This window comes from Zonotrichia leucophrys, unplaced genomic scaffold (assembly GCF_028769735.1).
Source record: "Zonotrichia leucophrys gambelii isolate GWCS_2022_RI unplaced genomic scaffold, RI_Zleu_2.0 Scaffold_158_108649, whole genome shotgun sequence".
Classification (NCBI taxonomy): Eukaryota; Metazoa; Chordata; class Aves; order Passeriformes; family Passerellidae; genus Zonotrichia; species Zonotrichia leucophrys.
Genome location: NW_026992363.1, coordinates 8,353 through 24,246, shown reverse-complemented (window position 1 = coordinate 24,246; position 15,894 = coordinate 8,353). Strand labels below are relative to the sequence as shown.

At 62.9% G+C, this 15,894-nt stretch overlaps 2 protein-coding genes across 2 annotated transcripts in view; one reads left to right on the top strand and one right to left on the bottom strand.

The window, feature by feature from the left end:
• The window catches only part of CIC (capicua transcriptional repressor), a 29,052-nt gene extending 23,769 nt beyond the window's left edge, over nucleotides 1-5,283 (bottom strand). The window contains exons 1-2 of the mRNA XM_064738034.1: nucleotides 5,269-5,283; nucleotides 3,238-5,224 (exon numbers count right to left, since the gene is read on the bottom strand). Coding sequence (XP_064594104.1) covers nucleotides 3,238-5,224; nucleotides 5,269-5,283 — 2,002 coding nt within the window. The remainder of the gene's footprint in view (nucleotides 1-3,237; nucleotides 5,225-5,268) is intronic.
• Nucleotides 5,284-8,441: 3,158 nt separating this feature from the next.
• On the top strand, nucleotides 8,442-15,601 carry ERF (ETS2 repressor factor). The gene is made up of 4 exons (XM_064738033.1): nucleotides 8,442-8,499; nucleotides 11,495-11,729; nucleotides 13,088-13,203; nucleotides 13,954-15,601. The coding sequence occupies exons 1-4, from the start codon at nucleotides 8,478-8,480 to the stop codon at nucleotides 15,351-15,353; spliced, it is 1,773 nt and encodes a 590-aa protein (XP_064594103.1). The 5' UTR covers nucleotides 8,442-8,477; the 3' UTR covers nucleotides 15,354-15,601.
• Nucleotides 15,602-15,894: the final 293 nt, after the last annotated feature.

Sequence of the window (15,894 nt, the reverse complement as noted above, 5' to 3'; positions counted from 1 at the left end):
ATCACCAAATTCTACTCGCGGACCCCAAATTCCCCTTCACAAAAACAAAAATTCCCCTCACGAACCCCGAATCCCCACATGGATCCTAAATTATCCATCACAAAGCCCAAATCCCCTCACGAACCCCAAAATTCCCCTCACGGACCCCAAAATCCCCACGCGGATCCCAAATTACCCCTCACGAAACCCGAAATCCCCTCACAAACCTCAAAATTCCCCTCGCGAATCCTAAATCGCCACAGAGACCCCAAATTGCCCTCACAGACCCCAAAATTCCCCTCACGGACCCCAATTCACCTCACAAACCCCAAAACTCCCCTCACGAAATCCGAAATCCCGACAGAGACCCCAAATTCCCCACACGGCCCCCGAAATTCCCCTCACGGACCCCAAAAATCCCTCACGGACCCCAAATTCCCTTCAAAAAAATCAAAATCTCCCTCACGAACCCCAAAATCCCCACAGGGATCCGAAATTACACCTCACGGACCCCAATTCCCCTCACAAACCCCAAAATTCCCCTCACGAAACCCGAAATCCCCTCACGAACCCCAAAATCCCCACAGGGATCCGAAATTACACCTCACGGACCCCAATTCCCCTCACAAACCCCCAAAATTCCCCTCACGAAACCCGAAATCCCCTCACGAACCCCAAAATCCCCACAGCGATCCTAAATTACACCTCACGGACCCCAATTCCCCTCACAAACCCCAAAATTCCCCTCACGAAACCCGAAATCCCCTCACGAACCGCAAATCCCCACAGGGCTCCCGTCAACCCCACCCCAAAATCCCCCAAAATCGCCCCCTCAGAACCCCCCAAAATCCCCTCAGAACCCCCAAATCCCCCTCAGAGCCCCTCACCCCCCTCACACCCCCCCACTCCTCCCTCACAAACCCCCCCACCCCCACCCGCCCCCACCCCTTTCCCACAGACCCCAAACCCTTCCCCCCCCCCCCCCCCCATTATTGGACCCTCCTGAACCCCCAAATCCCCTCAGGAACCCCCCAAATTCCCCCCTTCGCCCCCCCCAGCACTGACCGAACATGCCGAGGCCTCTGCGCGGGGCCGCGGCCGGGGGGAGGGCGGCGGAGGAGGAGGACATGGCGGAGGGAAGGGAGGGGAATGCGAGGGGGGGTGTGGAAGCTCTCGCTGCGGTCCCGGTTCGGTTCTGTGTGTGTGAGGGGGGGGTGGGGGAGGGGATTTTTCCCCTTCCCGGGATTTTTTTTTTTTATCGAGGGGGGGGGAATAGAAGAGGGAGGGAGGGGGGGGGGAGGGGTCGCGCTCCGGGGCCGCCGCCCGCGCCCGAAGCGCGCGCTGGGAACGGGCGCGCGCGCCGCCCCCCCCCCCCCCGCCCCGTCCGCTGCTCCCGCCTCTCCCGCCGCGCGTGCGCAAAGCTCCCCTCCCTCCCCCCTCCCCTCCTTCCCCCCCCTTCCAACCCTCGCCCCATTGGCCGGCCGGGCCCGCGCGTGCGGAGCCCCGCGGCGCCCATTGGAGGAGCCGCGAGCGTATGCAAATGAGCAGGGCGAACACCCCGCCCACTCAAATCTCCCCCCCCTCCCTCAGCGGGGCGACGGCGCCCGCGCGCGTATGCAAATGAGAGGGGGCTTCCCGCCCCCGCGCCGCGCGCCCATTGGCGGAACCGCCGCGCGTATGCAAATGAGAGGGCGCCCCCCGCCCGCCCCCGCCTCCCGCGCCCGGGGCGGGCTGCGCGCGCAGCAAACACAGAGGCCACGCCCACTGGGAGCGGGGAGGCCACGCCCCTCCCTGGGAGCTCAGCGAGGCCACGCCCACCCCGTGGAGGGGAGGAGAGGCCGTGACGTCACGGAGACGCGGGCTGACGTCACCACGGCGTGAAAAACGACGCCGAAGAGCCCGCGCCGAGCTCTGACGTCAGAATGACGTCATAGAAGCGGCTCGACAGCGCTGTGAGCCTGCGCGACAACCCCGGCGCTGCTCTGACGTCACTGTGACGTCACCACAACCCAGTAACACTGCCCCAACACCGCTCTGACGTCACTGTGACGTCACCACAATGGTTCAACACCACATTCAAAGCCTGGCACTGCTCTGATGTCACCATGACGTCATCACGACCAACTAACTCCATGGAAACGCAGCCCTGACGCTGTTCTGACATCGCTGTGACGTAACCGTGACATCATCACGACACAAAACATATCATGGCGGCTCCGTCCCCACCACGACCTCACTATGACATCACTGTGATGTCACCACGATGGACCAATCCCGCTCTGAGCTCATCACGACCGCCCCATGACATCACAACCTGCTATGACCTCACCATGACCCTGCTATGATGTCATCACGCCCCACCCATCACCCCTCTGTCCTCGTTCACCACCCCAAAACCTCTCAAAAGCACCCGAAACCTCCACGAAATTCATCAAAAACCCCCCAAACTCCCCCAAATCCTCCTCAAATCTCCTCAAACCCCCCAAAATCCCTATAACCCCCCAAATGCCCTTAAACTCCCCCCAAATCCCCAAAATCGGCCCAGACCCCCCCAAAACCTCCTGAAATCGCCTCTAAAAATTCCCAAACCCCCCCAAATCTCCCTCGAGACCCCCTAAAACCTTCCCAAAAAATTCCCAAAAAATTAAAAAAAAAAACCAAAAAATTCCATAAAAATTCCCAAAAATTCAAAAAAAATCCCCCAACAATTCTTTAAAAATCCCAAAAAATTCCCCCAAAAATTCCCAAAAAATCCCCAAAAAATCCCAAAAAATTTCCAAAAAATTCCCCAAAATTCCCCAAAAAATTCCCAAAAATTCCCCAAAAAATTCCCCAAAATTCCCCAAAAAATTCCCAAAAATTCCCAAAAAATCCCCAATAAATCCCCAAAAATTCCCCCAAAATTCCCAATAAATTCCCAAAAATTCCCAAAAAAACCCCAAAAAATTCCCAAAAAATCCCCAATAAATTCCCCAAAATTCCAAAAAAATTCCCAAAAAATCCCCAAAAATTCCCAAAAATTCCCAAAAAATCCCTTTAAAATTCCCAAAAATTCCCAAAAAAATCCCAATAAATTCCAAAAAATTCCCAAAAAATCCCCATAAATTCCCTAAAATTCCTCCAAAATTCCCAAAAAAAATTCGCAAAAAATTCCCCAAAATTCCCAATAAATTCCCAATAAATTCCCAAAAATTCCCAAAATAAAACCCCCCAAAAATTCCCCACCCCCCCCCCCCCCCCCCCCCGGTGTCCCCGTACCTGTGCCGGGCCGGCCCATGACGATCTCCTTGCGGGGGGGTCCCTGCTGCTGGGGGGGGCTCCCGAACTCTCCGGGCACGAGCAGCGGCAGCAGCGCGGCGGGGGAGGGGTGGAAGGGCACGGGCTGCAGCGGGGGGGGGGGCGCCCCGAACGGCGCGGGGGGGGCGCCGCGCTCGGGAGGGGGCGGGGCCGAGCCGGCAGAGGGGCGGAGCCTGCCGGCGTTGATTGGCACCGGCGCGGCCAAAGGGGGAGGCGGGGGGTGGTGGGGCGGCGCTTTTTGGGGAGGGGGCGGCCCCAGGGGGCGGGGCCGCGGAGGGAGGGGCGGCTCCGGGAGCGGCACCTCGGGGTTGCGGACGATGACGGGGGAGCCCCGCGGTACCGGAGGGACCCGGCGGGCACCGGGGCCGGGGTCGGCCGTGAGCCCGGCGGGGGAGCGGGGCGCGAATAACGGCGAGAGCGCGCGGAACATCGCCCCGCCCCCCGCCCCGCCCCCCGCCGCACCGGGACCGCCCCCATCGCCCCCCTCCCCTATGGCCGCTGTCTCCGCTTTGCGCTTGCCGGGGCTCAGCGGCACCGGGAACGGCAAACCGGGCTGGAAAACGGGCGGGACCCCCGAGGGTGGGCGGGGCCGAGGAGGAGGAGGAGGAGGAGGGGGCGGCGGTGGGGGGGGAGGGGGCGGGGGGCTCAACCCCTCCCCAGGCCGGGGGGTGCCCGAGCTCAGGTGGCGCCCACGGGCCCGAGGCGAGGCCGTGACCGGGCTGAAATTGGCGGGGCGGAACCCGAAGAGCGGCGACGGCGACGGCGACGGCGTGGGCGAGAACGGGGACTGCGTGGAGGCCGGCGAGAAGCTCGGCGTGCCCGAGCGCGACGAGCCCAGCGACACGAGCATCACGGCGGCCTCGCACTCGTCGAACTCGAAGCGCGACAGGTCCGGGTTGGGCGGCCCCGGGCGAGCCCGAGCGTCCCCTTCGCTCTCCCGGGACGTTTCGTCGCCGCCCCATTCGAAATCAGCGCTGCCGCCGCGTTGGCTCGGGGGTCCCGGCGGGCCCGGGCGGGGGTCGGGCAGCCCCTCGAGCTCCTTGGTGCGCATGGAGAGGTGTCGGGAGCAGAAGCCGCGGCGCTGCGACTCCTTGGTGCAGCCGTCGCGGGAGCACAGGCGCCGCCATTGCTTCCCGTTGAACTTCTTGCGGATGCCGTTGGGCGTGCAAACCACGTCGCCCTTCTTGTACTTGGGCTGGGGGGTCCCGCCGGGTTGGGTCGGGGGTCCCGCTGCCCGCTGAGGGGTGGGGGGCTGCTGTTGTTGTTGTTGCTGTTGTTGTTGTTGTTGTATTTGGGGCGCAGCGCTCAGCTTGGAAACCTCCGCGTCCTCCGGTTGCCGCGGGGCGCCTTCATCATCCTCCTCATCGTCGTTGTGGAGCTCGGGGGGCCACGGGGGTCTCAGCAACCTCAACCCTGAGCGCGGCACCCACACGGGCGGCGCGGGCGGCGGCGGCGCGAAGCGCACCCGGTACGAGGGCGGCTTGGCGCTCACCTCCACCACGGTGCCCGGCCGGTAGAGCGTCTCGGCCGGGTCCAGGCGGGCGCACACGGCCGTGCCCACTCCCAGCGCTCCGGCCGGTGGGGTCGCGTCCAACACCACGGCCGGGGGGTCTCCGAGCAGGAAGCCGCCCTCCAGGAAGGTGACGGCGCGGTCGCCGGCGAACTGCACGCCCAGCTCGTGGCCGCCGCGCCGCAGCTGCTTCACCACGGCCGGGCGGAAAACGCCGTCGCGCCGAGCCAGCACCCGCTGGCAACGCAAACGCCGGAACGCCGCTTCCAGCTCGGGGGGTTCCGGGGTTGGGAGAGAACCGGGGGGAGCGGGGAGACCCCCGGGAGCGCCCCCATTTCCTCCTCCGCCTCCTCCTCCTCCTCCTCCTCCTCCTCCGCCTCCTCCTCCTCCTCCTCCTCCTCCTCCTCCTCCGCCTCCGCCGCCCTCATCGGCCGAGTGCTCGCTGGCCGTGTCCGTGCTGGAGCAGCCGCTCTGGGGGTCGCCCTGGGGGTCACCATGGGGGTCCTCGGGGGTCGCGGGGGGTTTCTTGCGCGGGGCGCGCGATTTGAAGGTGGTGGTCTTGCGGCTGGGCGGGGGAGGGGAGGAGGAGGAGGAGGAGGAGAGGGGAGGGGGCGCGGGGGGAGGGGAGGAGGAGGGGCGGGGGTCGTCGTGGGGGGGGGGGTTGGGGGGGGAGGGGGAGGGGCCGGCCTTCCTCGCCGGCTTCATCTTCCTCCCGGAGCTGAGGGGTCCTGTGGGGATATTGGGGAGGGGTCAGCGAAGGGGGCGGGGACAGCGAAAACCCCGCCCACTGTAAAGATATTGGGGGCTCAGCAAGGGGGCGGGGACAGCGAAAACCCCGCCCACTGTGGGGATATTGGGGAGGGGTCAGTGAGGGGGCGGGGACAGCGAAAACCCCGCCCACTGTAAAGATATTGGGGAGGAGTCAGCAAAGGGGGAGGGGACAGCGAAAACCCCGCCCACTTTGGGGATATTGGGGAGGGGTCAGCAAAGGGGGAGGGGACAGCCGAGACCCCACCCCCAACTAAAGGAACGCCCAAAATAGGGAGGGGTCAGTGGAAAGGGGGAGGGGACAAAAGAGACCCCACCCACACCCAAAGGAACGCCCAGAAATGGGGAGGGGGCGGAGCCACAAAATCGTGGTTGGGAGAATTTGAGGAGGGGTCCCGAAACCTCAAAATTGGGGTCTGGAAATTCAAAAATTGGGGTCCTGCAGCCCAAAAATTGGGTGCTAAAAGTCAAAATTGGGGTCTGGGCACCCACAAATGGGGTCAAGAAACTTAAAATTGGGGTCCTGACACCAAAATTTGGGGACATGAATCCCAAAATTGGGGTCCCAAAACTCAAAATTGGGGTCTGAACCCCAAAATTGGGGTCCCAACCTAAAAATTGGGCTCTCAAAACTCAAATTTGGAGTCCCAAACCCTAAAATTGGAGTCCCCTAACTCAAATTTGGGGGTCCTGATCCCCAAAATTGGGGTCCTGGAACTCAAAACCGGGGTCTCCCACCCCAAAATTGGGGTGCCAAACCCCAAAATTGAGGTTTCAACATCCAAAATTGGGGGTCCCAAAACTTGAAATTGAAGCTCGGAAACTCAAAATTGGGGTCCCGGACCCAAAATTGGGGTCCCAAACTCAGAATTGGGGTCCCCAAAATCAAACTTGGGGTGCTGAACCCCAAAATTTGAAGTGCCGAACCCCAAAATTGGGGTCCCGAACCCAAAATTGGGGTCCCGAACCCAAAATTGGGGTCCCCAAACCCAAACTTGGGGTCCCGAACCCCCCAATTTGCGCTGTCCAACCCTAAAATCGGGGTTTTCTCCCCCAAATTTGGGGTCCCGCCCCCCAACCCGGGGGGCTCCCCCCGCGCCCCTCCCCCCGCTGCGGCTCCGCCCCCCGGGTGGTCCCACGTGACCCTGGGGGGGGTCCCGCCCCTCCCCGCCCCGCACCCCAAAACTTTCCGGGTGGGGGAGGGGCTGAATTTCCCCCCCCAGGGGGTGACACGTCACGAGGCCCCTCCCCCCGAGCCCCTCCCCGTCCCCGCCCCCTTTGGGGGTCCCGGAGCCCCCCCCGGCCCCCCCCCCCCCCCGTACCTGCGCCCCCCGGCCCGCGGGAGCCCCGGGTTCACTCCGGGCCCGACAAAATGGTGAATGAACCGGGAGCAGCCGCGGCCGCGGCCAATCAGCGCCCACAACCGCCTGACTGACAGCCGCGCTGACCAATCAGCGCCCGGCGCTGCCAACCGGCGTCCCGCCCCCTCCGCGCTGACAGTGCCCAATGGCGGCGCTGCGTGGGCGGGGTTTGGGGTACAGTAGCCAATCAGAGAGGAGGGGGGCGGGGTTTAAGCGGCGTCCGGGCTTGTTTACTTTAGGTGGGGGTGGGGGGATAAAGGGGGCGTGGCCGCGCGGGGCACGCCGGGATCGCGCCCCTCAGAGCCGCAGGCCTACAACTCCCGGCGTGCCCCGCGCGCGCAAAGCCCCACGGGAAAGCGAGGCCGCTCCGGACCGCAATTCCCGGCGTGCCCCGCGCCAAGCCCCGCCCTCTTTCCCCCCTCAAGACCCGCGGGGGGGGGGGAGGAGAAAGGGGGGAAGGTGGGGGGAGGGGCGGCCCCAAAGGAACGCGAAGGGTGGGGGAGGGGGGAGGGGGTGGGGCCGGGCCGTGAGGGGGGGGGGGGGGAGGGGGGGGTCGGTCAGCGCGGTTTGCATGTGATTAGCATGTGATTAGCATATTGATGAGCTCACCCCCGGCCGCTCGCGGCGCTCCCGGCCCCGTCCGGGCCCCTCGCGCTTCCCCTCAGCAACAGCGGAGCCGCCGCCGGCAGCGGCCAATCAGCGCCCGCGCCGGCCCGCGGGACACGCCCACCCCGCCCCCCACGTGGGAACCCGGGAGGCGTGGCCACCGCCGGCCAATGGCGGCCCGGGGCGGCCGAGCGATGAGGTCACCGCGGCGCGCTGGGATTGGTGGGTAGGACGAGCCAATCAGCGCGCGGCGCGGGGGGAGGGGAGGGGCGTGTGTGACACGCTGGAGCCGCCGAGGCCACGCCCTCTGCTGGCCACGCCTCCCGGGGTGTTTGCCACGCCTGTTCCGCGTCCTGACCACGCCTCCCGCTGGCGCATGCGCAGAGCGCGCCGTGCGCTGCCTCAGTTTCCCCCCACCGCTCTGGCCCCGCCCCTTTTTGCTGAGCCAGGGGAGGGGAGGGACGGTGGGCGTGGCCTGCCCCGCCCTCTCCGCCGCTCATTAACCGCGGGGGAAGCTGAATAATTAATGATGCTATTTATAGCCGCGGGGGGAGGGGCGATGGCGCCAGCCGGGGGCGGGGGGGGAGGGGCTGGGAGCGCGGGAGGGGGCGTGGCCAGCGCGCGTTTCCCGCCACGTGCGGCCCCCACGTGCCCCCCACGCTCCTCCCCCATTTTCCAAACACCCCCAGAGGTGGGGGAGGGGCTTTGGGGGGTCTCCCAACCCCTCTCCGCTCCCCAATCAAATTAATTAAATTATTTAAGTTTCTTTAAGCGGCGTGGGCGTGGCTTCTGCGTGCAAGAGGCGTGGCTTGGTCACCATGGCAACGCGGCGCTGACGCCGGGGCGGGCGCGGAGGGGGGGGCGGGGCCGGGCCCGGCCGGGGGGGAGGGGCGGGGGGCGGGGGTTGGGGGGGGGGGGGGGGGCGGGGGGGCGATCGCGGCGGCGGCAGCGCGGCCATGAAGACTCCGGCGGACGCAGGTGGGAACTGCGGCCCCCCCCCCCCGAAATCCGCCGTGGGGGGGGAGGGGCGGGCGGGGGGGGGGGGGGGGGGGGGGGGGAACTTTTTATTTTTGGGGGGGGGGCGCGGTTCGGCGGGAGGGGGAGGGGAGGAACTTTGCCCCCTCCCCCCCCCTCCTTTCCCCCCCCCCCCCCATCGGCGCCGCAAAGTTTCGCCCCCCCCCCCCCGGTACCTCAGCCCCTCCCCCACCCCGTTCATTAATTGGGGGGGGGTCCCCATCGCCCCCCCCCCCCCCCCCGTTTTCCCACTGGCTCCGCCGGAGTTTCGGGACCTGTTGCGTCCCCCCCCCCCTCCCCCTCCCCCACCCCCGCACGGATTCCCACGCGGGGGGAGGGGCGGGATGGGGGGGGGCTCCTCCCCTCCCCCCACAGCGGGGGGTGCGGGGCGGGTGGGGGAGGGGCGGCGCTGCCACGTTGTGTGTTTTGGGCCGTGGGGGGGGGGGGGAGGGGCAGCACCGCCCCCTCCCCCCCCTTTATTTCGCTCTGTGGGCGGAGTTTCGGCGTTAATTAACGGGGGGGGCGTTAATTGGAGCCGCCTCATTAACGCGGGGGGGGGGGGTCCCGCCCCTCCCCCCCCCCCCTTCGGACCCGCCCGGGCCCGTTCAAACTTTGCCCCTCCCCCCTCCCGGAGCGCAAACCCCGCCCCCTTCCATTGGCCACACCCCCTTTAGCCACGCCCCTCCCCCAGCCCCCACAGCGCCCCCTGCCGGGGGGGGCGGGAAACCCCAAACCCCCCAAGGGGGGGAGGGGCGCAGTTTGGGGGGGGGGGGTCGGTCGGGGGTGGGGGAGGGGTCCCGAAGTTGGGGGCGGGGCCCGAAAGTTTCGGCGCGCGGGAATTTTGGGGGGTCCCGGGGGCGAATTTGGGGTTCGGGCCCTGGGGGGGGAGGGGATCCCAAAGGGTCGCGGTCCCGTTTTTGGGGTCCTGGTTCTGATTTTGGGGGTCCCGATCTCAGATTTGGGGGTCCCGGTCCCGTTTTTGGGGTCCCGATCTCAGTTTTGGGACCGGTTTTGGGTCCCGATCTCAGTTTTGGGGTCCCGGTCCCATTTTTGGGGCGGTTTTGGGGGTTCCAATCCCGAATTCGATGTCCCGGTCGCGGATTTGGGGCTCCCAAACTCAGTTTTAGGGTTCGGGTCTCATTTTTGGGGTCCCGGTCTCAGTTTTGGGGTCCTGGTTCCAATTTTATGGTCCTGGTCCTGATTTGGGGGTCCCGGTCTTGATTTTGGGTTCCAGCCCCGATTTTGGGGCCGTTTTTGGGGTCCCGATCTCAGATTTGGGGTCCCAGTCCCGGTTTTGGGGTCCTGGTCCGGTTTTGGGGCCATTTTTGGGGTCCCGATCTCAGTTTTGGGGTCCCATTCCCGGTTTTTGGGGTCCGGTTCCATTTTTGGGGGATCCCGGTGTGGTTTTGGGGTCCCAGCCAGGTTTTGGTGCCGTTTTCGGGGTCCCAATCCTGTTTTTTGGGGGTCCCGGGCCAGTTTTGGGGTGAATTTTTAGGGTCCCATCCCATTTTTGGGAGGTCCTATCCCAGTTTGAGGGGGTCCCAGCCCATTTTTGGGGGGTCCTAGCCCATTTTTGGGGTGAATTTTGGGGCTCCCAGCCCAGTTTTGGGGGTCCCAGCCCAGTTTTAAGGTGAATTTTGGGGGTCCCAGCCCAGTTTTGGGGGTCCCAGCCCAGTTTTGGGGTTCCCAGCCCAGTTTTGGGGTGAATTTTGGGGGTCCCAGCCCCGTTTTGGAGGTCCCAGCCCCTTTTTGGGGTGAATTTTGGGGGTCCCAGCCAAGTTTTGGGGGGTCCCAGCCCATTTTTGGGGTGAATTTTGGGGGTCCCAGCCCAGTTTTGGGGTGAATTTTGGGGGTCCCAGCCCCTTTGTGGGGGTCCTAGCCCAGTTTTGGGGGTCCCAGCCCAGTTTCGGTCCCGTTGTCGGGAACAGAGCCCCCATTGACAGCGGTGACGTCACCGCCCCCGCCCCTCCCCCCCCCCCGGGCGAGAACAGACCCCGAAGTGTCTCCGGCCCCTCCCCCACCCGCCCCTCCCCCACCCGGGGCCGCCGCCAGCGCTTGGGGGGGGGAGGGGGGGGAGGGGCCGGACCCCGAAATTGGGGAGGGGGAGGGGCGGGGGGGGAGCCCCGATTTTGGGGGGGAGTTCTGAGTTTTGGGGTGAATTTTTGGAGTTTTGGTTTTGGGGTGACTTTTGGGGGTCCTGATTATTTGGGGCGCCGAGTTTGGGGTTCGGAATTTTTGGGGGGGGAAATTTTTGGGGTCCTGATTTTTTTTCTTCTGATCCCGATTTTGGGGCGAATTTTTGGGGTCCCGATTTCGGGATTCCGATCTTGGGATGTTGATTTTTGGGGGGGCAAAGCTTTTGGGGTCCCGATTTTGGGATCGCGATTTTGGGGTTCAGTTTTGGGGTGCTGCCTTTTGGATCACAATTTTTTGGGGATGCTGATTTTTGGGTGGTTTTTGGGTGATTTTAGGGGTGAATTTTTGCGATGCTGATTTTTTGGGCGCTGATTTTTTGGGGCTCGGATTTTGGGATCCCGATTTGGGGGCCGATGTTTTTGGGGCGTTGATTTCCAGTCGCGATTTTGGCGTCCCGATTTTGGGGTGAGTTTTTGGGGTTTTGGGCTTTTTGGGATTTGGATTTTCCGGTGAAGTTTTTGGGATTTCAATTTTCCGGCGCTTTTTTTGGAGCGTTGTTTTTGGGGTGCTGATGATGTCACACCGATGATGTCACTGCAGTGACACTGATGACATCACGCCAATGAGATCATGCTGATGACGTCACCAATGACGTCATTGATGGACAAGGCCGAGTCCAGCCCCAGATCCGGCTGTGGCACCGAGTGAGGTCACACTGACAATGATAACACACTGATATCGCACTGACAATGCTGATATCGCACTGATATCACTCTGATATCACTCTGATACCTCAGTGATGCCACCATCGCTCTGTTATCAGGGTTCGCGTTCCCAGAGTGGGCGTACAAGGCCGAGTCCAGCCCCGGCTCGCGGCAGATCCAGCTGTGGCACTTCATCCTGGAGCTGCTGCGGCAGGAGCAGTACCGCGAGGTCATCGCCTGGCAGGGCGACTACGGCGAGTTCGTCATCAAGGACCCCGACGAGGTGGCGCGGCTCTGGGGGGTGCGCAAGTGCAAGCCCCACATGAACTACGACAAGCTCAGCCGCGCCCTCAGGTGAAAATCTCGGTTTTTAATGGTTTTTCCCCTTTTTTTTCTATTTTTTTTCCCCTTTTTTCCCCCATTTTTATCCCCTTTTTTCGTCTTTTTTCCCCCGTTTTTTTCCCATTTTTTTCCTATTTTTCCCCCTTTTTTTTCCCCTTTCATGCCCCTTTTTTCCTCTTTTTTTCCCATTTTTTCCTCTTTTTTTCCCCTTTTTTTCCCTTTTTTCCTCTTTTTTTTCCCTTTTTTTTTCCTATTTTCCCCCTTTTGTCCCTGTTTTTATCCCCTTTTTTCCCCTTTTTTTCCTCTTTTTTTTCCCCTTTTTTTCCCTTTTTTTCCCCCTTTTTTTCCTATTTTTTCCCCTTTTTTTTCCTCTTTTTTTCCCCCTTTATTTCCTATTTTTTCCCCTTTTTTCCCCCATTTATTCCCGTTTTTATCCCCTTTTTTCCCCTTTTGTTCTCGTTTTTATCCTATTTTCCCCTCTTTTTTTCCTCTTTTTTTTCCCTTTCATCCCCCTTTTTTCTTGTTTTTTTTTCCCATTTTTTTCCGATTTTTTCCTCATTTTTTTTTCCCATTTCCCCCCCTTTTTCCCGTTTTTATCCCCTTTTTTCCACTTTTTTTCCTCTTTTTTCCCCTTTTTTCCCTATTTTTCCCTTTTTTTTCCCTTTCATCCCCCTTTTTTCTTCTTTTTCCCATTTTTCCCTTTTTTTCCCTTTTTCTCCCCTTTTTTCCTGTTTTTATCCCCTTTTTTCCTCTTTTTTTCCCTTTTTCCCCCCTTTTTTTCCTATTTTTTTCCCTTTTTTTTCCTCTTTTCCCCTTTTTTATCCCCGTCTTTCCCCCTTTTTTCCCTCTTTTTCCCCTTTTTTTCCTATTTTTTCCCCTTTTTTCCTCTTTTTTTCCCCTTTTTTTCCCTCTTTTTTCCTCTTTCTTTCCCATTTTTTTTCCTCTTTTCTCTCCCTTTTTTTCCTATTTTTTCCCCTTTTTCCCCCCTGTTTTCTCGGTTTTATCCCCTTTTTTTCCTTTTTTTTCCCCTTTCTTTTCCCCTTCATCCCCCTTTTTTTCCTATTTTTTCCTCTTTTTTCCCCCTTTTATTTCTCCATTTTTTTCCCTATTTTCCCCCTATTTTTCCCTGAAAATTTGAGCGTTTTTTCCCAGTGAAATTTGAATTTTTTGTGGTTTTTTTTTCCTTTTTTTCCCTGGAATTTTGGGGTTTTTTCCCTGGAATTTTGGGGTTTGTCCTGGGTTCTTCCACACGGGTGAATTTTGGGGTTCCCAGTGGGCGTGTCCATGGGCTAAAGGGGGCGTGGCCAGCTGTTGGGGGGCGTGTCCATGTGCTGAGTGGGCGTGTCCCCCTGTGGCCCCGCCCCTTCCAGGTATTACTACAACAAGCGGATCCTGCACAAGACCAAGGGCAAGAGATTCACCTACAAATTCAATTTTAACAAATTAGTGCTCGTTAATTACCCCTTCATCGACCTGGGGCTGGCAGGTGAGCCGGGGGCGGGGCTAACGGGGGTGGGCGGGGTTAACTAAAGTAGGCGGGGCTAACAGGGGTGGGTAATGTCAGTTACAAATTCAATTTTAACAAATTAGTGCTCGTTAATTACCCCTTCATCGACCTGGGGCTGGCAGGTGAGACATGGGCGGGGCTAACTGGGGTGGGCGGGGTTAACTGGGGTGGGCGGGGCTAACGGGGGTGGGTAGTGCCAGTTTCAAATTCAATTTTAACAAATTAGTGCTTGTTAATTAACCCTTCATTGATCTGGGGCTGGCAGGTGAGACATGGGCGGGGCTAATGGGCGTGGGCGGGGTTAACTAAAGTGGGCGGGGCTGACGGGGGTGGGTAATGTCAGTTACAAATTCAATTTTAACAAATTAGTGCTTGTTAATTAACCCTTCATCGACCTAGGGCTGGCAGGTGAGAAATGGGCGGGGCTAACTGGGGTGGGTGGGGTTAACTAAAGTAGGCGGGGCTAACAGGGGTGGGTAATGTCAGTTACTAATTCAATTTTAACAAATTAGTGCTCGTTAATTAACCCTTCATTGACCTGGGGCTGGCAGGTGAGACATGGGCGGGGCTAATGGGAGTGGGCGGGGCTTAACTGGGGGTGGGCGGGGTTATATGGGATGGGTGTGCCCGGGTGCGTTCAGGGCGGGGTCTGGGCGTGTCCAGGTGCGCTTCCTGACCCCTCCCCCTCATTATTATTCATTTTCTCTCTCTCTCCCCTCCCCCCCCCAGGCCCCCCCCTCCCTCAGAGCGCCCCCCCCCTCCCCACGGGCGCCTCCCACTTCCGCTTCCCCCCCCTGCCCGGCCCCTCCCCCCCCGACGGCCTCTCCCCCCCGCCCCTCCCCCACGCCCCGCGCTCCCCCGTCATCGGAGGGGGCGGGGCCGGCTCGGCAGGGGGCGGTCCCTCGCTTTTGGCCCCGCCCCTTCCGCCCTCGCCCTTCCCCCACCGCCGCCTGGGCTCGCTCAGCGACGGCTCCGAGGAGCCCGAGGAGCCCCCCCCGCCCCTCCCCCACGCCCCCCGCCACGCCCCGCCCCCGCTGCCCCTCCCCCCGCACCGCGAGCCCGGCGGGGGGGGCGGGGGCGGCTTCCGGCCCCTCCCCCCGCCGCACCCCCCGCCCCGCCTGACCCCCGAGGGGCTGTTCCGCCTCTACCCCTCCCCCCTCCGCGAGCCCCCCCTCAGCCCCTTCGCGGGGGGAGGGGGAGGGGGCGGCGGGGGGGGAGGGGGAGGGGGCGGCGGGGGCGGGGGAGGGGCGGGCGGGCTCCTCCCCCCTCCGCTGAGCCCCGCCCTCCCGCTCAGCCCCCCGCCCCATTTGGGGTACGCCCCCTCCCCCACGCTGAGCCCGCTGCTGGGGGGCGGGGCAGGGGGCGGGGCGGGGGCGGGGTCTCATTTCTCCTTCTCGGCCGAGGACCTGCAGCGCGCGCTGGCGGCGCAGGCGCGGAGCGTGCTCAGCTACCACCTGAGCCCGCGCGCCTTCCTGCCCTGCCCCCCGCCCGCGCTGCTGCTGCGCCCCGCCCCCGCCACGCCCCCCGACCCCGCCCCCTCCGCCCCCGCCGCCGCGCACGGCCACGCCCCCTCCTCCGACCCCGCCCCCGCCTTCCCCTTCAAGCTCCAACCGCCCCCCCCGGGCCGGAGGCACCGCAACAACCCCGCCCCCCAGGCCCCGCCCCCTTCCACGTCGTCATCGTCGTCGTCAGCGTCGTCGTCGACGTCGTCGGTGGGGGGCGGGGCGGCGGCGGAGCCCCTCCCCCACATCAAGGTGGAGCCCGAGGAGGAGGAGGAGGAGGCGCTGGAGGTGGCGGCGCTGAGCGAGGAGGAGGAGGAGGAGGAGGAGGGGGAGGAAGATGAGGTGTTCGCCCCCGCCCCCATCAGCAGCACAGGCCCCGCCCCCTCAAACAGCAGCGTGGGGGGAGGGGCTGCAGGGGAGGGGGCGGGGCCGGCGGGCCGCCCCTCCCCCCCCCGCGTGCCGCTCAAGCTGCGCTTCAAACGGCGCTGGAGGGAGGGGGGCGGGGCTGGGGGCGGGGCTGGGGGCGGGGCCGGCCCCTCCTCCTCCTCCCCCCGCGCGGACCCCCAGCTGCTGGGTGGGGGAGGGGAGCTGCAGCGCGCCACGGCCCAGCTGTCATTGGAGTCCTAATGGGGGAGGGGGCGGGGCCAGGGGGAGGGGGCGGGGCAAAGGGGGAGGAGCGGCACCGACCCCGCCCCCCCCACCCAAAACCCTTGAGAGAGCCTTAATGAGAGGGGGGAGGGGCAAAGCTGCCTGACCACGCCCCTCCCCCCCATCCCCCAACCCCCCCGCTGTGTGGGGGAGGGGTTCAGTGCAGGGAAAGGGGGGAGGGGCCAGCGCAAGCCCCGCCCCCAACGAAACTTTCGGGCGGCCTTGGATGGGGGAGGGGTGGGGGGAGGGGCGGGGGAGAAGGGGGGGAAACCCCTCCCCCACCCCTTTGAAAACGGGTGGGACCCTCCCCAAGGAATGGGGGAGGGGCCAAAAATGGGGGAGGGGCTCTGGAGAGGGGGAGGGGAGCTCCAAATTTAGGGGGGGGAAACGCAAAAAAATGGGCGGGGCCACCCAAAAAATGGGCGGGGGCGCTCAAAAAATGGGCGTGGTGCCTTTAAAAATGGGCGTGGTGCCTTTTGAAATGGGCGGGGCCTCTTTAAAAATGGGCGGGGCCATTCCA

Bases quoted from the DNA above. Each gene is read 5' to 3' on its own strand.
- ERF (XM_064738033.1), top strand. From the start codon at position 8,478: ATGAAGACTCCGGCGGACGCAG. The intron at 11,730-13,087 runs GTGAAAATCTCG...CGCCCCTTCCAG, and splicing joins AAGCTCAGCCGCGCCCTCAG to GTATTACTACAACAAGCGGA. The intron at 13,204-13,953 runs GTGAGCCGGGGG...TCCCCCCCCCAG, and splicing joins CATCGACCTGGGGCTGGCAG to GCCCCCCCCTCCCTCAGAGC.